This window comes from Erythrolamprus reginae, chromosome 1 (genome assembly GCF_031021105.1).
Source record: "Erythrolamprus reginae isolate rEryReg1 chromosome 1, rEryReg1.hap1, whole genome shotgun sequence".
NCBI classification, from domain to species: domain Eukaryota; kingdom Metazoa; phylum Chordata; class Lepidosauria; order Squamata; family Dipsadidae; genus Erythrolamprus; species Erythrolamprus reginae.
The window spans coordinates 171,449,032-171,469,004 of NC_091950.1; the positions used below are offsets into that span (position 1 = coordinate 171,449,032).

At 36.9% G+C, this 19,973-nt stretch overlaps 1 protein-coding gene across 3 annotated transcripts in view; it reads left to right on the forward strand.

Annotated features, from left to right (window-relative positions):
* The window catches only part of KYNU (kynureninase), a 150,618-nt gene that overhangs the window by 21,577 nt on the left and 109,068 nt on the right, over positions 1-19,973 (forward strand). For all 3 annotated transcript variants that reach the window (XM_070731466.1, XM_070731471.1, XM_070731458.1), the window contains 2 exons: positions 3,054-3,245; positions 17,358-17,478. In XM_070731466.1, coding sequence (XP_070587567.1) covers positions 3,062-3,245; positions 17,358-17,478 — 305 coding nt within the window. In that variant the 5' untranslated portion in view covers positions 3,054-3,061. The remainder of the gene's footprint in view (positions 1-3,053; positions 3,246-17,357; positions 17,479-19,973) is intronic.

The following is a 19,973-nucleotide window of genomic DNA, read 5'->3' on the forward strand; positions in this document are numbered from 1 at the left end:
CAGGTTCTGACAGATTCCAGAGAACCAATAGTGGAAATTTTGAGTACTTTGGAGAAGAATGTTGCAGTGTGGTTCTGTATCTCTCCTGGTTTAGCCCTATCTTTTTTGTCATTCCCTGCATTGGTGGGAGTTTTGGGTAATTTAAATTACTAGTAAATAACTGGCCTTCTGGGTCATACATATAGGGACATCCAATTAGTAGAATTACTTAAATACAGTTTGTGTTCCTGTATACAGTACTCAGTTTGATAATACAACTATGGTCTATTAATTTTTTTTGGAATCAAATGCCTCTACATTTAGAGCAGGGGTGTCAAGCCTGATTTCATTGAGGGCCACATTAGGGTTGTATTTGACCTAGGGGGCCGGGGGTAAGCGTGGCTGCGGTGGATGTGCAGCCCTATGCCAATGAAAATGGAGTTTGAGGAGTGGTTTATACTAAAATTGTGTTAATATTAGGAAAAGTTTCTATGCTGTTATATGACTGGCTTTTCTGATTATCTATCTATCTATCTATCTATCTATCTATCTATCTATCTATCTATCTATCTATCTATCTATCTATCATCTATCTACCTACCTACCTACCTACCTACCTACCTACCTACCTTCTCTCGAAACAGAAACAGGAGCTGAACCTGTGGCTTAGAGCATTGATGGCAAACCTTTTTTTGCTTGGGTGCCAAAAGGGTGCACACGCATGCGCTAGCACACATGTCCGTACCCACACCCATAATACAGTGCCCACCATTCCCCCATGCATGCATGCACAAGTCTCCTACTCTGCACCACCACCACCCCGCCAATGCCTGGGGAGGGTGAAAAACTTTCTGAATGGCCGTTGGGCCATTTTTTGCCTTCTGGATGCTTCAGGGAAGTCCGAAAATCATTCATCCTGGAGAAGAAATATTGATAAACTGCTGGTTACGTTGCCGTTTTCTTTTTTGGTTTGATTTTATAATTTTTAAATTAAAATTTATGTTAAAAAGAAATAAAGACAATTCGACAATGGGGAAAAGAAGGGAAAGAAATCTGAGTCAAAAAGGGGACAGAAATAAAAACCAGTGATTTTCAACTTTTTTTTTAATGTAGTTGCAATCTCAAATTAGGGATTGGGTAAATCATTAGTGGTTAATAAAAAGTAAAATTGAGGTTGCAGCTACATTACAGGTAGTCCTTGATTTACAATCATAGCAGCCCAAAATTTATGTTGCTAAGGGAGACATTAGTTAAGTGAATTTCCCCTCTTTTTGTATGACCTTTCTTGCCACAGTTAAGTGAATCACTGCAGTTGATAAATGAGTAAATGGTTGCTAAGTGAATCTGGCTTCCCCCATTGACTTTGCTTCTCAGAAGGTTGCAAAAGAGGGTCATGTGACCTTGGGATATTGGAACCATCATAAACATGAATTAGTTGCCAAGCTGCTGAATTTTGATGTTGTGACTATGGAGATAATGCAACAGTTGTAAGTGGAAAAGCATGAGTCACTTTCTTTTTTTTCACTTTTTGGATGCTGCAATGGCCATTAATGGTCATAAGTCACTTTTTTTAGTCGCATTGTAACTTTGAACGGTCACTAACAAACTGTTGCAAATTGAGGACTGCCTTACTAATTAGTAAAAATTAAAAGTAAAAAGTAATATTGAGATTGCAACTATGCCAGCAAACAATACTAGCTGCTTCTAAGTAACATTCTGATAATCAAAACCAAAAGTCATTTTTGGTTTGTTTGTTTTCTGTTTTTATGAACACAAAATCTAGAAGTCGTCTCCAAATGGAAAACCATTCTACCGGTTTATTTATTTATTATTTATTTATTGGATTTGTATGCCGCCCCTCTCCGCAGGGGGTGGGGGTTGGAGAGGGAGGACGAAGCTTCGGAGAGGAAGGATGAAAAGATGGGAGGGGCTGGAGCCGAGTGCCTGGCAGCACGTCTCTTCCCCACCCCGTTTCCCTCCAACACGGCCGGGTCCCCCCCCCCCCGTTTTGGAGCCAACGCAGGAATGAGAGAGACCTGGAAGGAGAGAATGAGAGAGAGGGAAAAGAGAGGTAGAGAGGAAGGAAGGAAGCAAGGAAGGAAGGAGAAATGGAGGGAGGAAGGATGAAGAATGAAATGAATGGAGGGAAAGAGGGTGGAAGGACCTTTGGGGGGGTAATTTGTGAAGGAGCATCGATGCCCCTTAAAACCTGTGATGCACCTGATCTCAAAAGTGAAGATCCTCTTAAGAAAGTGGTTCTAATGCCCCGACCCCTTAATACAGTTCCTCATGTTGTGGTGATCCCAGCCATAAATGTAGTACCAATTATCCCAGCAGAGCTTTAAGCTGATTGGCAGGAAGGTCAGAGGGACATTCCAATTGTAAGCGCCTGATTGGATTGTAAAAATATGTTCCAAGGCACCAGATTAGAAGCTTTAGTTCCTAACACCATGGGAAATTTGTCTTTTCCCATGGTCTGTGTAACAGTTGCTCGACCCCCAAATGGGCCCCGATCCCCAGGTTGAGGGCCACTGTCTTAAGGATTGTTTATGGAAGTCTGAGATTGCCCTTCTCTAGTTATTCCTTCTAATCTATACATTTCTATATTCTTAGTTTATGTAAATGAGGATGCCAAGGAAAATAAAGGCGGCTTGGGTTTGAAAAACATCGGTTTAAATGTGGTGATACACCTGCTATTTTCAGGAGCACAGATTGTGGAAGCAATCATGCTGCCGGCAGCTTTCTGAATCTGCAAGTGTGAACGACACTATAGAATTTGTTACTGCTGCTGAAGCAGTGGTAGAACAGAGAAATTGCTGATATAGAGCTTTATGGGGAAAGATTATATTTAAAACTAATAGCTTCGGGGCTGCAGCAGTCTGCTGCCTAGAAAAATGCTGGAATTGAGAAGTTCTCACTTTTTTTTCTCACACTGCCAAGCTTTTCATTTTTAAAAGCTTGTAGTTGGCTGCTCATACATAACTATAATCTTCCCATCAGACACTAGCCCATATGCATGGCATAGCCTCTAAATGGAGATTTCTTTCTCTCTCCCTTTGTCTCTCTGTCTTTAGAATGAGAAATGTGTTCCTGGAAAATGGATCTGCCTTCTCATGTCTCACCAGCAAGCATTGTAGAAACAATTGCTTTGCAACTAGCGTGCAGTCCGGTTGATAAGGAAGTCGCTCTGCACTTAGATGAAGAAGATGAGCTAAAACACCTCCGTGAATGTTTCCACATTCCCAAAGTGACAGATCTGCCTCCAAGTAAGAAGTACAATTATACTAAGGTGCAGGGTTTTTTTTTTTTTTTTTTTTTGCATGCCTCTGTTGTAAATCTGGGAATCATCGCAGCTTCATATAACAAAGGAGCTATGCCAACCACCTCTCTGAACCCAGCGTGTGCCTTGCGTTGCTGAATCAAGACCTCAAGTTGAATACTTTATGTTCTCATGCCTGTCCTGAAAGCCAGGGCATTGAATGAATACTCCGCAGCCCTTGTATAGTGCTTATGCTGTTATTCAGCCTCCCTGAACAATATAGTACCTGATTGAAAATTGTAGGCAAGAGCATATTTTAATAGATTTTTGTTGCTTGCGCTTAGTACTTATTGCCCAATAAAAATATATATAAATAAAAGCCTCAAGCCTACAGGCTTAGCTGTCTTGTTGTTAATTGTTAGAATCCATCAAGATTTTCCATATAAATGTCTGGAATGAGCACAATCTAAGAGAAATAATTACACTAGGATAGTTGGCCTTAATGGTTAATTAAATAATTGTACAGATTGATCAATTAAAACAATGTTCTTGATACTTAGAAGTATGTATTTGAAATACATTTATATTGTACAGCTCGTTTCTGTTGTACATGTTTCTTCTAATATGATGTTTGATGTAACTATTTCATATCTAAAATTTAGGAGTAATTGCATTAAAGTGCAAAGAGAAAGAGATAATATATTGATAGTAAAATACTTGATTAAAATAAATACAGTCAGTAAGAAAAACATTTCTTAAACATTTCTTAAATCTGGTGATAAGCCTGTTTGCTACTCTTAGGAATTAGGTGTTTGTAATGGCTTCCATTCCATTCATTTGAAAAATATCTCATAAGGAGTATTCAGGAAAGAAGATTCTCAAATATTTTCTCTTAACATATCTTAACATTGCCATGGTTGAAAAATACTGCTCTAAACCAATCTGAAGTCAAATCTGAATACTCATTAGTTTTCAGTAATTGCAGTAATATAATTCCATTATTTGAGAATGCAGGGATATATCTGAATAAAGGCATCAAGATTACCATTAAATGGCTTTAAATGGTATTATATTTTAAACATAGTAATGTGTTTTTCATGTATTATTTCATTCCATCACTTTGTGATTGTTTTTTTTAAGAAAAGAAAAAATTCTGCAAAATTTACATTTGCTACCATTCACATCTATTTTAATAATATGCAAAGTATTGTGAAGAACACATCCTAAGTTATACTTTAACAATATATGCTAATTTGCTATGCCCTTTATGTGATCAGTCTATATGTAGACACAAAGGCATGTGTATAGTTAACTTTCCCACATTTTTAGGTAGATCTTTCCCAAATGAATCATATTTTATGGTGGTGGCAGTTGTAGTTTTCAACCTATGTTTCTATGCAGGCTGATTTGCTCCCCTAGTTTTGAACAAGGGATATGCATTAAGTCATTCATTCATTCATTCATTCATTCTTTGCACTCCGAAGACTCGGGGGGGCTTACAACATATAATAAAAACAATAAAATACAATAATAAATCCAATTAATTGGCTAAATATCTAACCTAAAATCCCTGATATTTTAAAAATCAATTGTACACACTCAGACCTCAGCCACTCATAACATTCATCAACCAGGGGGCCTAATATCTAATTGCCCCAAGCCTGGCAACACAAATGAGTCTTAAGACTCTTACGGAAGGTGAGTGTAGGTATCTCTGGGAGGAGCTGATTCCAGAGGGCTGGGCCCCCCAAAGAGAAGGCCCTTCCCCTAGGCCCTGCCAAGCGTCATTGTCTGGTTGACGGGACCTGGAGAAGGCCGACTCTATGAGACCTAACTGGTCACTGAGATTCATACGGCAGAAGGTGGTCCCACAAGTTATCTGGCCCAATATGCTTTTTCCTCAAGCTTTTTACCTGTTGCAGGGATCAAAGAGGTAACTCAATGAGGTAATCAATGCCACTTTGCAGTAGAATTCCTAGTTCTGAATGATTTCATTACTTGGATAGGAGCCATGTGGCACAATAGTTAGAATGCAATATTGCAGGCAAACTTACTACTACCGACAGGCATGAGTGAACTGGGAGCATTTCATCCCTGCTTCGTTGCTTGCATCCTTACAATTTATATTGACTGGTTCCTAATATGATTTGATTGTATATTTGTACCCAAACTATCATTAAGTGTTGTACCTTATGATTCTTGACGAACATATCTTTTTTTTAATGTACACTGAGAGCGTATGCACCAGACAAATTCCTTGTGTGCCCAATCACACTTGGCCAATAAAATTCTACTCTATCTACTGTATCTATATCTAAACAGTAGTATTTCTATATGTCTATCTCTTTGAGAACGAATTGTGCTTTCCGTTTTTTGAGGTAGGCTTTAACAAGTCTGATTTTGACAAGTCTTCTAGAGGAAAATAGGAGAGTCTGCATTGAAATTTGATGGATTTTACAAAGGCAAATGCTTTAAAATATGTATAAGTCAGGGCAAAAACTCAGTTTAGCCAATGAATTTGTCTCTTCGTTGTTTTTATTCAGCTGTATAGTTTTTCCAATTATAGAATTTTCAGATTAACATTTTCTTACTTATAACTGGAGGTAAAGATTTTCCTTTTGGCTCTGAAAAATCTTTGATTCTGATTTATGATTTGGGCAATTTAGTTGAGAATGGATAAATGTTGCAGTGTACAATGCACCTATAAAGGTAAAGTCACGTGGTATTTCTCTGCTCTCCTAATTCAAGGTTCATATTTGGTTTTATTACCTACTTACCTATCAACCTACCTACCTAGAAAACTCTTAAATACACATCTACAAAGCATTCCTTATAATCACTTTACCATGACAGTTTCAAAATTAAACAAGCATATCAGGAGAAGCATTCTTTAGTCCCCCCCCTCCTTGTCAGCAACTACCCTAGTATACTTTACAAAGAGATAATTACTTATTAACAGAATACGGATCATGATAGTAAATATTGAAGAAGAGAATTGCAAGAGCAAACATAGTTGCTTCTAGGTTGCACATACAGCCCTTCTCTGTGCTCAGCATACAAATAGTGCTCTTACGGTGAAATTTTCAGAACAAAGGCAATTTTTCCCAAAATTCAGCATTGCTTTGCAGATGCATTATTTGCACAAGCAAAGAAACATTGCAGAAATTGTTTATATTTGCTTGCATGGACACAGTACATGTAACATGGACATAGATCAGTAACAATACTTGCATGGTAAAAAAAAAGTCAGAAAGATCTATTTTTTTAAAAAAAATTAGATAATGACAACCGTAGTTCTTCTGTGGTTCTGGGACTACTTATATTGGGAGTTTCAAAGTTATAGTTGTAGGTGCCATAAGCCTGGCTCATTAGCTTGAGGGCTACAATACTGAAGCTTTGCAATTTTTTAATACAAAAGAGTCTAGTGAGTACAAAATTAAGAGTGTCATAGAATGCCATTGCACATAATTGCAAATAATTCTACCTAACACACCTACATTATTTTCTTATGGTTTACTGCAGGGGTTTCAACCCCTGGTCCATGGACTGGCACTGGTCCTCAGCATTCCAGCAACCAAACTGCACAAACAAATGAAGCCCTATCCACAGGTTGCAAAATCACACTCCCTCCAGTCCGTGAAAAATCCTTTCTCTACAGAACCAGTCCTTGTATATATATACTTGTTTTCGTAGATTTTCACGGGTACAGGTATGATGGTCTTGGCATATTCGGGTTTCTTCCCATGTAGGATTTGAAAATTTCTGGCAATGTTTCGACGAAGTCCCACTCGTCATCTTCAGGCTGGTGTTTCTGTCGTTGTTCACCCTAGGGTGAACAAGGACAGGAACACCAGCCTGAAGATGACGAGTAGGACCTCGTCGAAACGTCGCCAGAAATTTCCAAATCCTACACGGGAAAAAACCCGAATATACCAAGACCGTCATATATATACATACATACATACATACATACATATACCCACTAAAACTCTCAATGTGTATTGGACAAAATAAATAAATAAATAAAATAAATAAATCAAAATGGGACCGTCATTTAAAAGAAACCAGTAGAATGGCAAGACATTAGCTGTTGGTCCAAAAGAAATTACACATTTTGATTGACTGGAAATCTCATACAGTTTGGTTTTGTGTTGGTTTACTTTTTGGCATTTAACTAAATCCCAATCTAAGAGTTTCAGTATTTATTATTCTCATGAAGCTCAGATTAATACAGGAAAGGACAATATATATTAATGAGAAATAATAGATGCATTAGCCGCCCCGAGTCTGCAGAGAGGGGCGGCATAAAAATCTAATAAATAAAATAAATTACCGTATATACTCGAGTATAAGCCGAGTTTTTCAGCCCAAAAAATGGGCTGAAAAACACAACCTTGGCTTATACTTGGGTCATTGACAAAGTCACCACAAGAGGGCGCCATTGCTTGAGCCAGAGCGAGGAGGCAACAGGTTTTGTCCCCTCTCGCACACCGTAGGAGCTGTGGGAGGGGTGGGGCTGGTGCTTCCTCTCCCTGGCTCAAGCAAAGGAGGCAGCCATTTGCTCCAACCGAGAGGGGAAAAAAGCAATGGGAAGCCGGTGAGGTCGTGTGTGTGTGTGTGTGTGTGTGCATGCCCCCTCTCCCCCCCACCGTGAAAAAAGCCAGCTACCTCTTGCTGAAACCCAGAGGGTTTTTTTTTTACTCCCTGTGTGTATTTGTCAACAGGTTTACAGTAACTATTCCTTGCTCTCTCTGCATTGCCCTTAGTTGGATTAAAAAGGCCCCCTGCTGTCAGATTCCCCCCCCCCTCCTTTGAAAGGATTTAAACTGTTTAAAAAATGGTATTTTGTGGTAGTTGCTGTCCTTGCTTGGATAGGATCTAATAATGTGTTATGAGGCAGAGCTAGACAGGAATTCCTAAAGTGTGTTTGTGGATCTTTAAAAGTTGCCTTTTATAAAGTGGGTTTGAGAGCAAGTTTCAATTAACAAGTATGAGGGGAAGCATTTTACATATTTTAAAAATGAGTTTGATTCTAAATAGGACCTGCATATTTAGGATACAAAACCACAAGAGCTGTCTGTGTTTAGCAAGTTTTGCTTGTCTCGCTAGTCTGTCTGTCTGTCTGTCTGTTTCCCTGTCTGTCTGTCTGTCTGTCTCTCTGTCTATCTATCTATCTATCTATCTATCTATCTATCTATCTATCTATCTATCTATCTATCTATCTATCTGTATCTATTTCTATCTATCTATCTATCTATCTATCTATCTATCTATTTTTCTATCTGTCTATCTTTCTATCTATCTATTTTTCTATCTATCTATTTTTCTTTCTATCTATCTATCTATCTATCTATCTATTTATCTATCTATCTATCTATCTATCTATTTTTCTGTCTGTCTGTCTATCTTTCTATCTATCTCTATCTGTCTGTCTGTCTGTCTGTCTGTCTGTCTGTCTGTCTGTCTGTCTATCTATCTATCTATCTATCTATCTGTATCTATTTCTATCTATCTATTTTTCTATCTGTCTATCTTTCTATCTATCTATCTATTTTTCTTTCTATCTATTTTTCTATCTATCTATCTATCTATCTATCTATCTATCTGTATCTATTTCTATCTATCTATCTATCTATCTATTTTTCTATCTGTCTATCTTTCTATCTATCTATTTTTCTTTCTATCTATTTTTCTTTCTATCTATCTATCTATCTATCTATCTATCTATCTGTATCTATATCTATCTATCTATCTATCTATCTATTTTTCTATCTGTCTGTCTGTCTATCTATCTTTCTATCTATCTCTATCTATCTATCTATCTATCTATCTATCTATCTATCTATCTATTTGGTTTTCTATGCTGATAACCTCACAGCAGCTAATACTGAAGCTCTTCTTTGGATACACTTATTTATTTATTTGTTTGTTTGTTTATTTATTTATTTAATTGGATTTGTATGCCATCCCTCTCCAAGGACTCAGGGTGGCTCACAGCATATATAAAAACAGAACAATAATGTAAATCCAATTAATGATGAGAAGGAATCCAGTTTTGAAGGATTTTAACTCTTAGGTTTTAGCTTTATTGCTGATCGAGCTACTTTTTTTACTTTTTAATTTATTGTTAATATTGTTAATTTGTTTACCCTCTTTTAAATTTACAGAGCTAGTTTACTGGTTTTCTTTAAAATAAATATTCTAAAACATGTCTCAATTAATGTAATTTTATTGTTTTCCATTTTTATAAGTTACCAGTAGCCACTGCATTTTCTAACCTCGGCTTATACTCGGGTCAATACGTTTTCCCAGTTTTTGTGGCAAAAATTGGTGCCTCGGCTTATACTCGGGTCGGCTTATACTCGAGTATATACGGTATCTAGAAACCTACAGGGTGTGGACACAAAAATGGAAACACTTCACTTTTTGGCATCATAATGTTTGAACATGTTCAAATCAATCAAAACGTGACCTATTTTTATGTGTTTTCTTAATTAATTCTGTTATTTGATATATTTTTTAAACTACCTTTTTAAAAAAGAAGTGTAAGGAAATCGGTTATAACCTTCTAGAAATGGCAAACCTTTTAGACTTTCAAAGAGGCCAAATCGTTGGTGCTCAAATGGCAGGCACTAGTGTAACAGAAAGTGCCCGAATGTTTGGCATTTCAAGAAGTAATATCTCAAAAGTAATGACTGGTTTTGAAAGAGAAGAGAAAACGTCTTCAGCCAATCACAGGTCTGGTCGAAAGTCGAAGTTGTCTGAGAGAGACCGTCGGACTCTAAAGCAAAAATTGTTAGAGCAGATCGCAAGACCACAGCTCCTAAAATCACTGCAGAGCTCAATAGACACGTACAGAACCCAGTTTCCACAAAAACTGTTCGAAGGGAGCTTCACAAATCTGGATTCCACTGAAGAGCTGCAATTAGAAAACTTCTGTTCTCAAAGACAGATGTTTCAAAGCATTTAGAGTGGTGTAGAAACCACCAGAAATGGTCCCTTGAGCAGTGGCGAAATGTGATTTTCTCTGACGAATCATTGTTTACCCTTTTTCTGACCTCCGGCCGTGTTTACGTTTGGAGACAGCCAAAAGAATCATTTCATCCAGACTGCCTTCTCCCAACCGTCAAACATGGCAGGGGTTCAGTGGTGAGCTGGGATGTTATTTCTTGGAAATCCGCCGGGCCAATGATTTCCCTTCATGGAAGAATTAACAGCCATCACTATTTAGGAATTTTGGCAAACCAAATTCATCCTATGGTTCAAGAACTGTTTCCAGAGGGGGATGCCATCTTTCAAGATGATAATGCACCAATCTATAGAGCAAGAATTGTTAAAGAATGGCACAAGGAACATTCTAATCAAGTTCAAGTTCATTCTAAAAGAACTGGAGGGTGCTTTAACTGAAGATTGGCATAAAATTCCTTTGGAAACAATTCACAATTTGTATGAATTAATACCTTGGAGAATTGAGACTGAAATTGCTAGAAAAGGTGGACCAACACCATATTAAGAGATATTTTGATGATTTTTCAAGGTGTTTCCATTTTTCTGTCCACCACCTATAATTAATAAGGCTTAGAAACCTAAGAACGCCTCTACTTAAGAACTTTTCTAGATAAGAACAGGGTGTTCAGGATTTTTTTGCCTCTTCTTAAGAACCATTTTCTACTTAAGAACCCGAGCCCGGAAAAATTTCTCAGGAAATTTGAGAGTGGCACGAAGGCCTGGCCAGTTTCCTGCCATTCCCCCTGGGTTTCTCTGGCGCAGTATATGGGAGGCAGCCTCGCGCTGGGTGTATGGGAGGCATATGCACCTCTTCGCCACCTCAATTTCTCTCTTTTTTTAAGCCTTAAAGTTTTGCATTTTTTTAATACCCCTTACCTCACCTTCCATCGGCAGCGACTGTCCTCCTCTTCTTCCTCCTCCTCCTCCCACTCAAATTCCAAGGTTTTATTTCTCTCCTAATGGGTTTGCATGCATTATTTGCTTTTACATTGATTCCTATGGGAAAAATTGCTTCTATTTACAAACTTTTCTACTTAAGAACCTGGTTATGGAACGAATTAAGTTCTTAAGTAGAGATACCACTGTACTTTTATTTCCTCGTGGGAATTTTCCTCATGTCCTGATTGAAATAAAAAGAGAAGTGAACTTGCCATAGTATAAACTGGTTATCTAATGTGACTTAAATCTACAATACCTATTGTAATGTCCTACCCGTGAATATTTTAAAAATACTTAGAAAACAATGAACTGGTTAATTTAAGTGACTCATGGTTTGTAATAGTGACTGATGCATAGTGATATCTTCCAAACATCTTTGTTGCAGAGATATAGAAGACACAAATTAATTAAAAATGAATGGAATGAGAATTGACATGTATTATGATGATTGTTCAGTATAAATTATTCAAATTTCTAAGAAAAGGGCAATAGGTTGATTTATATGAAGATCTGTCAATTTTTTACTCAAAAATAAGAAAGGAAAAATTGTGAATTTTATATAGTATATGGTTTAATATTCAACTGGTATTCTATGCCATGAGATTGAGCATTTTTTAAAAAAAGCTTTTAACTAAATACCTACTCTAATGCTTGACTGAGATTTACAGAGTCCTGATGAAATTTATTGTTCTGAGTCTCAAATAAAATATTTGCTACTTATCATCTCTATAGACTTCATTAATATCCTCTAAAATAACAAAAGATTTGGGACATAACCAATTTAGAAGTGTGAATAATATTTACTTCTCTAAGATTTTTTATTTTTATAAGGATGCTGATTTTAAAAAAACAACAGAAAAAGCTGATATTATACATTAGATTGAAATGTTTTTGTGTTCTAAATTTTCTAAAAAACCTTTAAAGCTTCAATTAAGAACTTAGTTGTCTCTTATATGTGGCAGATGCATTAGCGGTTAAGTTAAAAGCAGCATCACAAAAACCTACTTTGAAATGCTTCGCAATTATTTATTCTGTTTTCCCACAGCCCTAAAATGAAATTGCTTTAGTATTCTGTTGTATTTATATAATAAGGTTTTTATGTAAATTTTAATAGACCTTTTTTCAAGCTGTCTGTTTCTACACATTCGGGTACAAGCTATCAGTAGCAGATACATGCGAAAACACGAGCTTCCAATAAATGGAGTATTGTCCCTCATGACCCTGATATAGAAAATAGTAGAGTAAGGAATGAAATGAAATGAAACAGGCTAATCGCCTCTTCTCATGTTTAATTAAGGGACATGACGTTATTGCTTCAGGCATTCCTTCCTGTAGCAGAATGGAGTCAGCTAGCAATTGCATTTCTTCTTGCTTACAGCTTCTCAACTCATTTATTCCTGAGAAACCTTCTGGAATAGATTTAAAAAGTACATACAAAGAGAGTGAGGGAGTAAAAATGCATGTGAATGGAAATCTGCTTATCTAACATGAGATTCCAGTCCATATTTCAAGCTCCTGTAGCTTTTTCCTTCCTATTGAATGAAAATTCTTTATAATCTATCACCTTACTGATGTAATATCATGGTAAGAAGAAGAAAGTAAACATACTGTATATATTCCATTTTAATATTTTTTGGGGGGTGAGCAAATTTCTTTAAAAAAAACACATTATTGGTTTTTTAATATTTACATCTTAATATCTTCAAGTAGGTCAACATCTTTATATTTACATTCATATTAATATAAATACATTATATATTTATACATTGTGTACAAAGCCATTTTTATATTCTTTCTTTCATCCATCTTTTACTGTTATTTTGTGTTTCTTTTTTGTGTCCATTTATACCATTTGGTCCAAGTATTATTGTTATTTATTAGATTTGTATGCTGAATCCTTTTGATCCTTTAGTTACATTGTTAATTTGTCCATTTCTGTGTATTCACATATATTTTTAATATTCTCAGTGGGTATCTGCGGGTAAATAAATAAATAAATAAATAAATAAATAAATAAATAAATAAATAAATAAATAAATAAATAAATAAATAAATAAATAAATAAATAAATAAATAAATAACGTAAATGAAATATTTTTATGGATATTTGAGTCACATTCTACTTTATCTAACCCATTTCTAAAAATTACTTAATAGCTGAAATGTTATGAGGGTGTTTCTCTATGTATCCATATAGCACAAGAGATGATAATATGCAGCAGTGATGGCTAACATTTTGGCACCGAGTGCAGAAACGGGAGTATGTGCGCATGTGCCGGAGCACCGGAACCCAGAAAAGAATAGCTGGCCAGTGTGCATATGTGCGGCAGTGAGCTGCTCTTCCGGGTTCTGGCATGCACATGCCCACAGAGTAGCTGCTCAACCCGGAAGAGCAGCTGGCAACAGTGCACATGCCGAAGAGAGGGCTCTGCATATCATTTATGGCATACATACCATAGGTTTGCCATGACAGATTTAGGAATTATGTTCTACTGATAAAGAGACCAGGGTAGGAATAATTTCTCTGACCAGTAATATCCTCTATTCAGTTCTAATTTTAGAACTCCCTCTAAAATTTATCAACCCTTGAGCAAGTAAGCCACATTAATATGTTTAACATTCTCAGAAGTACAATAGCATCTGGTACATTTTAATGATGCTTAATTAATGCCTATACAATAATTAAAATGTAGATTCTTTGAGTTGAACTAGCATACTGCTTGTAACACAGAGTATCCCATTAAAATCTGAAGTACATATAAAGAAGTCTAACTCCTAAACTGATTTTGAACCCAATTTTCCAAATTTGTCATTTAATAATCAACCATAGGTAACTAGAGAACCAGTTTAGTTGGCTAAAAAACAGGAGATCATGATTTCTAGTCCAGCCTTAGCCAGGAAAACCACCTGGGTGACCCTGAGCCAATTGCTTTCTGCCCAATTCAACTCACAGGGTTGTTGTGAGGAAAATAGGAAGAAGGTGTGTAAGATAAATTCTCTGCCTTGAATTATTTATGAAAATAATAAAAACAGGAAATAAATAAATAAAATAAAATAAAATAATACAGAATCAAACATGGGCAGTTCATGGGCACCCCATATTCCTAATTGCTTTATTGTATTTGTTACTAACCTTACATTGGTTATATTATATATTTAAATTTATTAGATTTGTATGCCGCCCCTCTCCGAAGAGACAGTTATGAGACAGTTTGTAACAAAATTATATATCCTGTTGCCCATATTACAACACTTTTAATTTCATACTTATACCTCAGATCCTAAAAAGTCTTCTATGTTTCTATTGTCACCTTGAAAGGGGAATTAGCGAGAAAAGGGGATGCTAGAATTATTTTCTAAGACTATGTAGTTATTATAAAAAATGAAATAACATATCATTTATCCAAAACTCTTGACATTTCTGTATGGACCTCTAACATATTTTGTTTTTCTATTGTATAGCTGCATATTCAAATTTAGGGACTTCTTATGTTATTCACATTTTGAAAACTCTAAAAGAAAAAAGAGATACTGTTTTCATCATTCAGTTCATTATGGCAACAAAACCTTTCTTTAAAGCTGAAAAAACGCATACACACTTCAATAAATATTGGACGGAGTGGTTCTCCACTCTCCAAAACATGTCTTATAAATCATTTTTGAAGCATGGACAATACTTTATGTTTAGCATGTTGTTGATGCAGATGAAAATTCTTACATTAGTAAACAGAAGAAATATGTTTCACAAATGGAACTCCTTCATGGAATAATAGAATTCGAATGGACATCAGAACTCATTCAGTTCAATATTATACTCAGCATGGAACCTGCTAAGAAAAGGGAACATGACACTTTATGAAGCAATCTGCAAGAATTCTAATATAGATATTGAATCTAATTCCCCATAATATTAGCCCGTTGATTCTGGTCCTATCTTATTGGACAGCATAACTGAAATAACTTTAGAAATCTAAAGACTGCTATCACTGCTCCTCAATTTTCTTGTCTGCGCAGCTAAATATATAGCAATAGCATTTAGACTTATATAGACTTATTTGTAGTGCTTTACAGCCCTCTCTAAGCAGTTTACAGAGTTGATCTATTGCCCCCAACAATCTGGGTCCTCATTTTGTTGACCTCGGAAGGATGGAAGGATGAGGCAACCTTGAATCTGGGGAGATTCGAACTGCCAAATTGCAAGCAGCTGGCAGTCAGCAGAACTAGCCTGCAGTACTCCATTTTAACCACTGTGCCACCATGGCTCATATGGCATTTCTTCAACTTTTCTTCATTAGGCTTGGTTTTTAGTCTCATGTTCTTGGTAGCTTCTGATCCTTGGTAGCCCTCTGTTAGTAGGTATCAGTCCTTTTTTATCAAATGCTACTACTAAAAAAAATGGAACTAGGATTCCTCATCAATCATTTTTATGGAGTGTTACAGTACAAACATATCTAGAATGAGGCCAAGACGATAAACAACTTCCTTAATCATACAAGGAGTGGACAAAGAAATGGAAACACTTGACTTTTTGGCATCATAATGTTTGAACATGTTCAAATCAATCAAAGCTTGACATATTTTAATGTTTTGTTTTTTTAAAAAATCTGTTATTTGATATGTTTTTTAAACTACCTTTTTTTTAAACTGAAATTTAAGGAAATTGGTTATAACCTTCTAGAAATGGCAGACCTCTCAGACTTTCAGAGAGGCCAAATTTTTGGTGCTCAAATGGCAGGCGCTAGTGTAACAGAAAGTGTCCGAATGTTTGGCATTTCAAGAGGTAATGTCTCAAAAGTAATGACTGCTTTTGAAAGAGAAGGGAAAACATCCTCAGCCAAGCGCAGGTCTGGTCGAAAGTCAAAGTTGTCTGAGGGAGACCGTCTGAGTCTAAAGCGAATTGTTAGAGCAGATCGCAAGACCGCAATTCTTAAAATCACTGCAGAGCTCAATAGACACGTACAGAACCCAGTTTCCACAAAAACTGTTTGAAGGGAGCTTCACAAATCTGGATTCCATGGAGGAGCTGCAATTAGAAAACCTCTGCTCTCAAAGACAAATGTTTCAAAGCACTTAGAGTGGTGTAGAAACCACCAGAAATGGTCCCTCGAGCAGTGGCAAAATGTGATTTTCTCTGATGAATCATCATTTACTCTTTTTCCGACCTCTGGACGTGTTTACGTTTGGAGACAGCCAAAAGAATCATTTCATCCAGACTGCCTTCTCCCAACCGTCAAACATGGCAGGAGTTCAGTGATGATCTGGGGTGCTATTTCTTGGAAATCTGCCGGGCCAATGATTTTCCTTCATGGAAGAATTAACAGCCATCACTATTTAGGAATTTTGGCCGACCAAATTCATCCTATGGTTCAAGAACTGTTTCCATAGGGAGATGCCATCTTTCAAGATGATAATGCACCAATCCATAGAGCAAGAATTGTTAAAGAATGGCACAAGGAACATTCTAATGAAGTTCAGCATCTCATCTGGCCACCACAATCACCAGACCTCAACATTATTGAGCATTTATGGTTGATTTTAGAGATTCAAGTAAGAAGTCGATTTCCACCACCATCATCTCTAAAGGAACTGGAGAGTGTTTTAACTGAAGAATGGGCTAACATTCCTTTGGATACAATTCACAATTTGTATGAATCAATACCTCGGAGAATTGAGGCTGTATTTGCCGCAAAAGGTGGACCAACACCATATTAAAAGATACTTTGATGGTTTTTCAAGGTATTTCCATTTTTATGTCCACTCCCTGTATATACAACTTACCTTCTTTTGTGTTAAAAGAGAAGTAGATTAAAATGCTTTTGCTCTATTTTGATACAAGTAGTATGGTTTTAATATTTGTGCAGCATGTCTAGCATGTTGTTGATGCAGATGAAAATTCTTGCATTAGTATTATCAATGTTAACAGATATATTTTGGTAAATACATAACTTAGAACCGATGGACATCTTTGCGCCTTTTAATGAAGATAATTTTGGCAATTTCACAAATACTTTTTGTTCTGTGTACCAAAGGCCCATAACAGGAGGATAATATTTTGGTAAATATAAGTTAATGTCTTCGGTTATAAATGAATCTCTCATTTTTCATATTTGTTTCAAACAGATAAGAACCATGGCAGTCTGTTAATAACTTTCTTGGATTGTTTCCCTTTCAGCCAATCCAACTTTAGTGAAGGAGGATGAAAACTGCATCTACTTTGCTGGACATTCTCTTGGTCTTCAACCAAAGAAAATTAAAACTTACTTGGATGAAGAACTTGACAAGTGGGCTAAAGTGTGAGTAGTTCTCTCAGGTACAATACACTGAATATGTATATTTGAGAACAGTGTATTGAAGATTAATAGGATAATGTTTTATTAAATATCCCCTTTTCTAGGAAGACTAATACCACATTTATTTAATTTATTTATTCAATTTCTATGCCACCCAACTCCCTAAGAATGGTAGGCGGCTCACAGTGAAAATATAAAATATCAATAATAGTACTAAACCTCTAAAACAGTTTTAAAACAATTTATAATACAACAATTAAACGTCTGCATAACGTTCATGGCTGGATCTCGCTAGTTACCACCATAGGATAAACGGCCCCAGGCCTGTCGGAAAAGCCAAGTCTTTACCACTTTCTGGAAGGCCAATAGGATGGGGGTAATCCAGACCTCATGAGGTAATTGGTTCTAGAGAGCCGGGGCAGCCACAGAGAAGGTCCTCCCCCGCGGACCCGCCATCCGATACTGGTTAGCTGATGGGACCCAGAGAAGACCAACTTTGTGGGCCCTTACTGGTTGCTGGGAGCCATGTGATAGAAGGCGGTCTCGAAGATAGTCCAGCCTTAAGCCATGTAGGATTTGAAAGGTAATTACCAACACCTTGAATTGCATCCAGAGACCAATCAGGATCCAGTGCAGTTTGTGGAGGATTTTTATAATGTGGGTGCACCTAGGTGGACCCACAACAACTTGCACAGCTGCATTCTAGACCAACTGTAGTCTCAGTTGTTGCAATAATCTAACCGTGAGGTGACGAGGGCATGAGTGACTGTGAGAAGAGCTTTGTGATCCAAGTAGGGTTGCAATGGTGCACTAGGCAAACCTGTTCAAAGATCCCCCTAGATACAGCTGAAAATGTTGGTCTAATCTCTGCTGGGAATGTAGGAGGACACCCAAATTGTGAACTCGTTCTGATGGGGGTAATTTATTTACCCCCCCCCCCCCAGAACTAAGAATGGACAGTTGATAAAGTCTTTTGGAGGCAATACCCACAGCCATTTGGTATTGTCGGGGTTAGGTCTGAGCCTGTTAACATTATCCTTCTAAAAGAATATTACTACAAAAGATCTGACTTATTTTATCTATTTATATGGCCTTTGTATTATTCCAAATAACAAGACAGCAAGCACACACCATGCTCCTTCCTCCTATTTTCCCTACAAACAGAACCCTGTGGTGAATTGGGCTGAGAGAGAATGACTAGCCCAAAGTCATCCAGCTGGTTTTTCATGCCTGAGGTGGGACTAGAACTCACTGTCTCCTAGTTTCTAGCACTTATTTCACTATAAAATAGTGAAACAATTATACGTTTTTTTACATAGCTTCCATTTGGTTAGATTATTTGAAGAGTACAGTCAAAATTTTAATGACTGCAATTTAAATGAGGTCTTATATATAGAAACATAGAAACAGATTGACGGCATCTAGTCTGCCCTTATATTATTTCTTGTATTTTATCTTAGTGTGGATATATGTTTATCCCAGCATGTTTAAATTCAGTTACTGTGGATTTACCGACTACGTCTGCTGGAAGTTTGTTCCAAGCATCTACTATTCCTTCAGTAAAATAATATTTTCTCAAGTTACTTCTAATCTTTTCCCCAACTAACCTCAGATTGTGCCCCCTTGTTCTTGTGTTCACTTTCCTATTAAAAACACTTCCCTCCTGGACCTTATTTAACCCTTTAACGTATCTAAATGTTTCGATCATGTCCCCCTTTTCCTTCTGTCCTCCAGACTATACAGATTGAGTTCATTAAGTCTTTCCTGATATGTTTTATGCTTAAGACCTTCCACCATTCTTGTACCCCGTCTTGGACCCATTCAATTTTGTCAATATCTTTTTGTAGGTGAGGTCTTCAGAACTGAACACAGTATTCCAAATGTGGTCTCACCAGCACTCTATATAGCGGGATCATAATCTCCCTCTTCCTGCTTGTTATACCTCTAGCTATGCAACCAAGCATCCTACTTGCTTTCCCTACCACCTGACTGCACTGCTCACCCATTTTGAGACTGTCAGAAATCACTACCCCTAAATCCTTCTCTTCTGAAGTTTTAGCTAGCACAGAACTGCCAATACAATACTCAGATTGAGGATTCCTTTTACCCAAGAGCATTATTTTACATTTGGAAACATTAAACTTATATATATTCCCCACTAGTAGTTCTAACTGTGTTCAACCGGAATTATAATTATGTGAGTGAGTAAATAGGACCTTAATCTGTTGTATTATAGAAGTTAGGACTGCATTGTTGAACCTTTATCTTGGTTATGTGATTAAAACCCTCATGTTATATATTTTAGTCTCCAGTCTTTATCATATACAGTGATCCCTCTATTATCGCGAGGGTTCCGTTCCAAGACCCCTCGCGATAATCGATTTTTCGGGATGTAGTGGTGTGGAAGTAAAAACACCATCTGCGCATGCGTGCCCCTTTTTCCATGGCCGCGCATGCGCAGATGGTGTTTTTACTTCCGTACCTGGGAAGACCCAGCA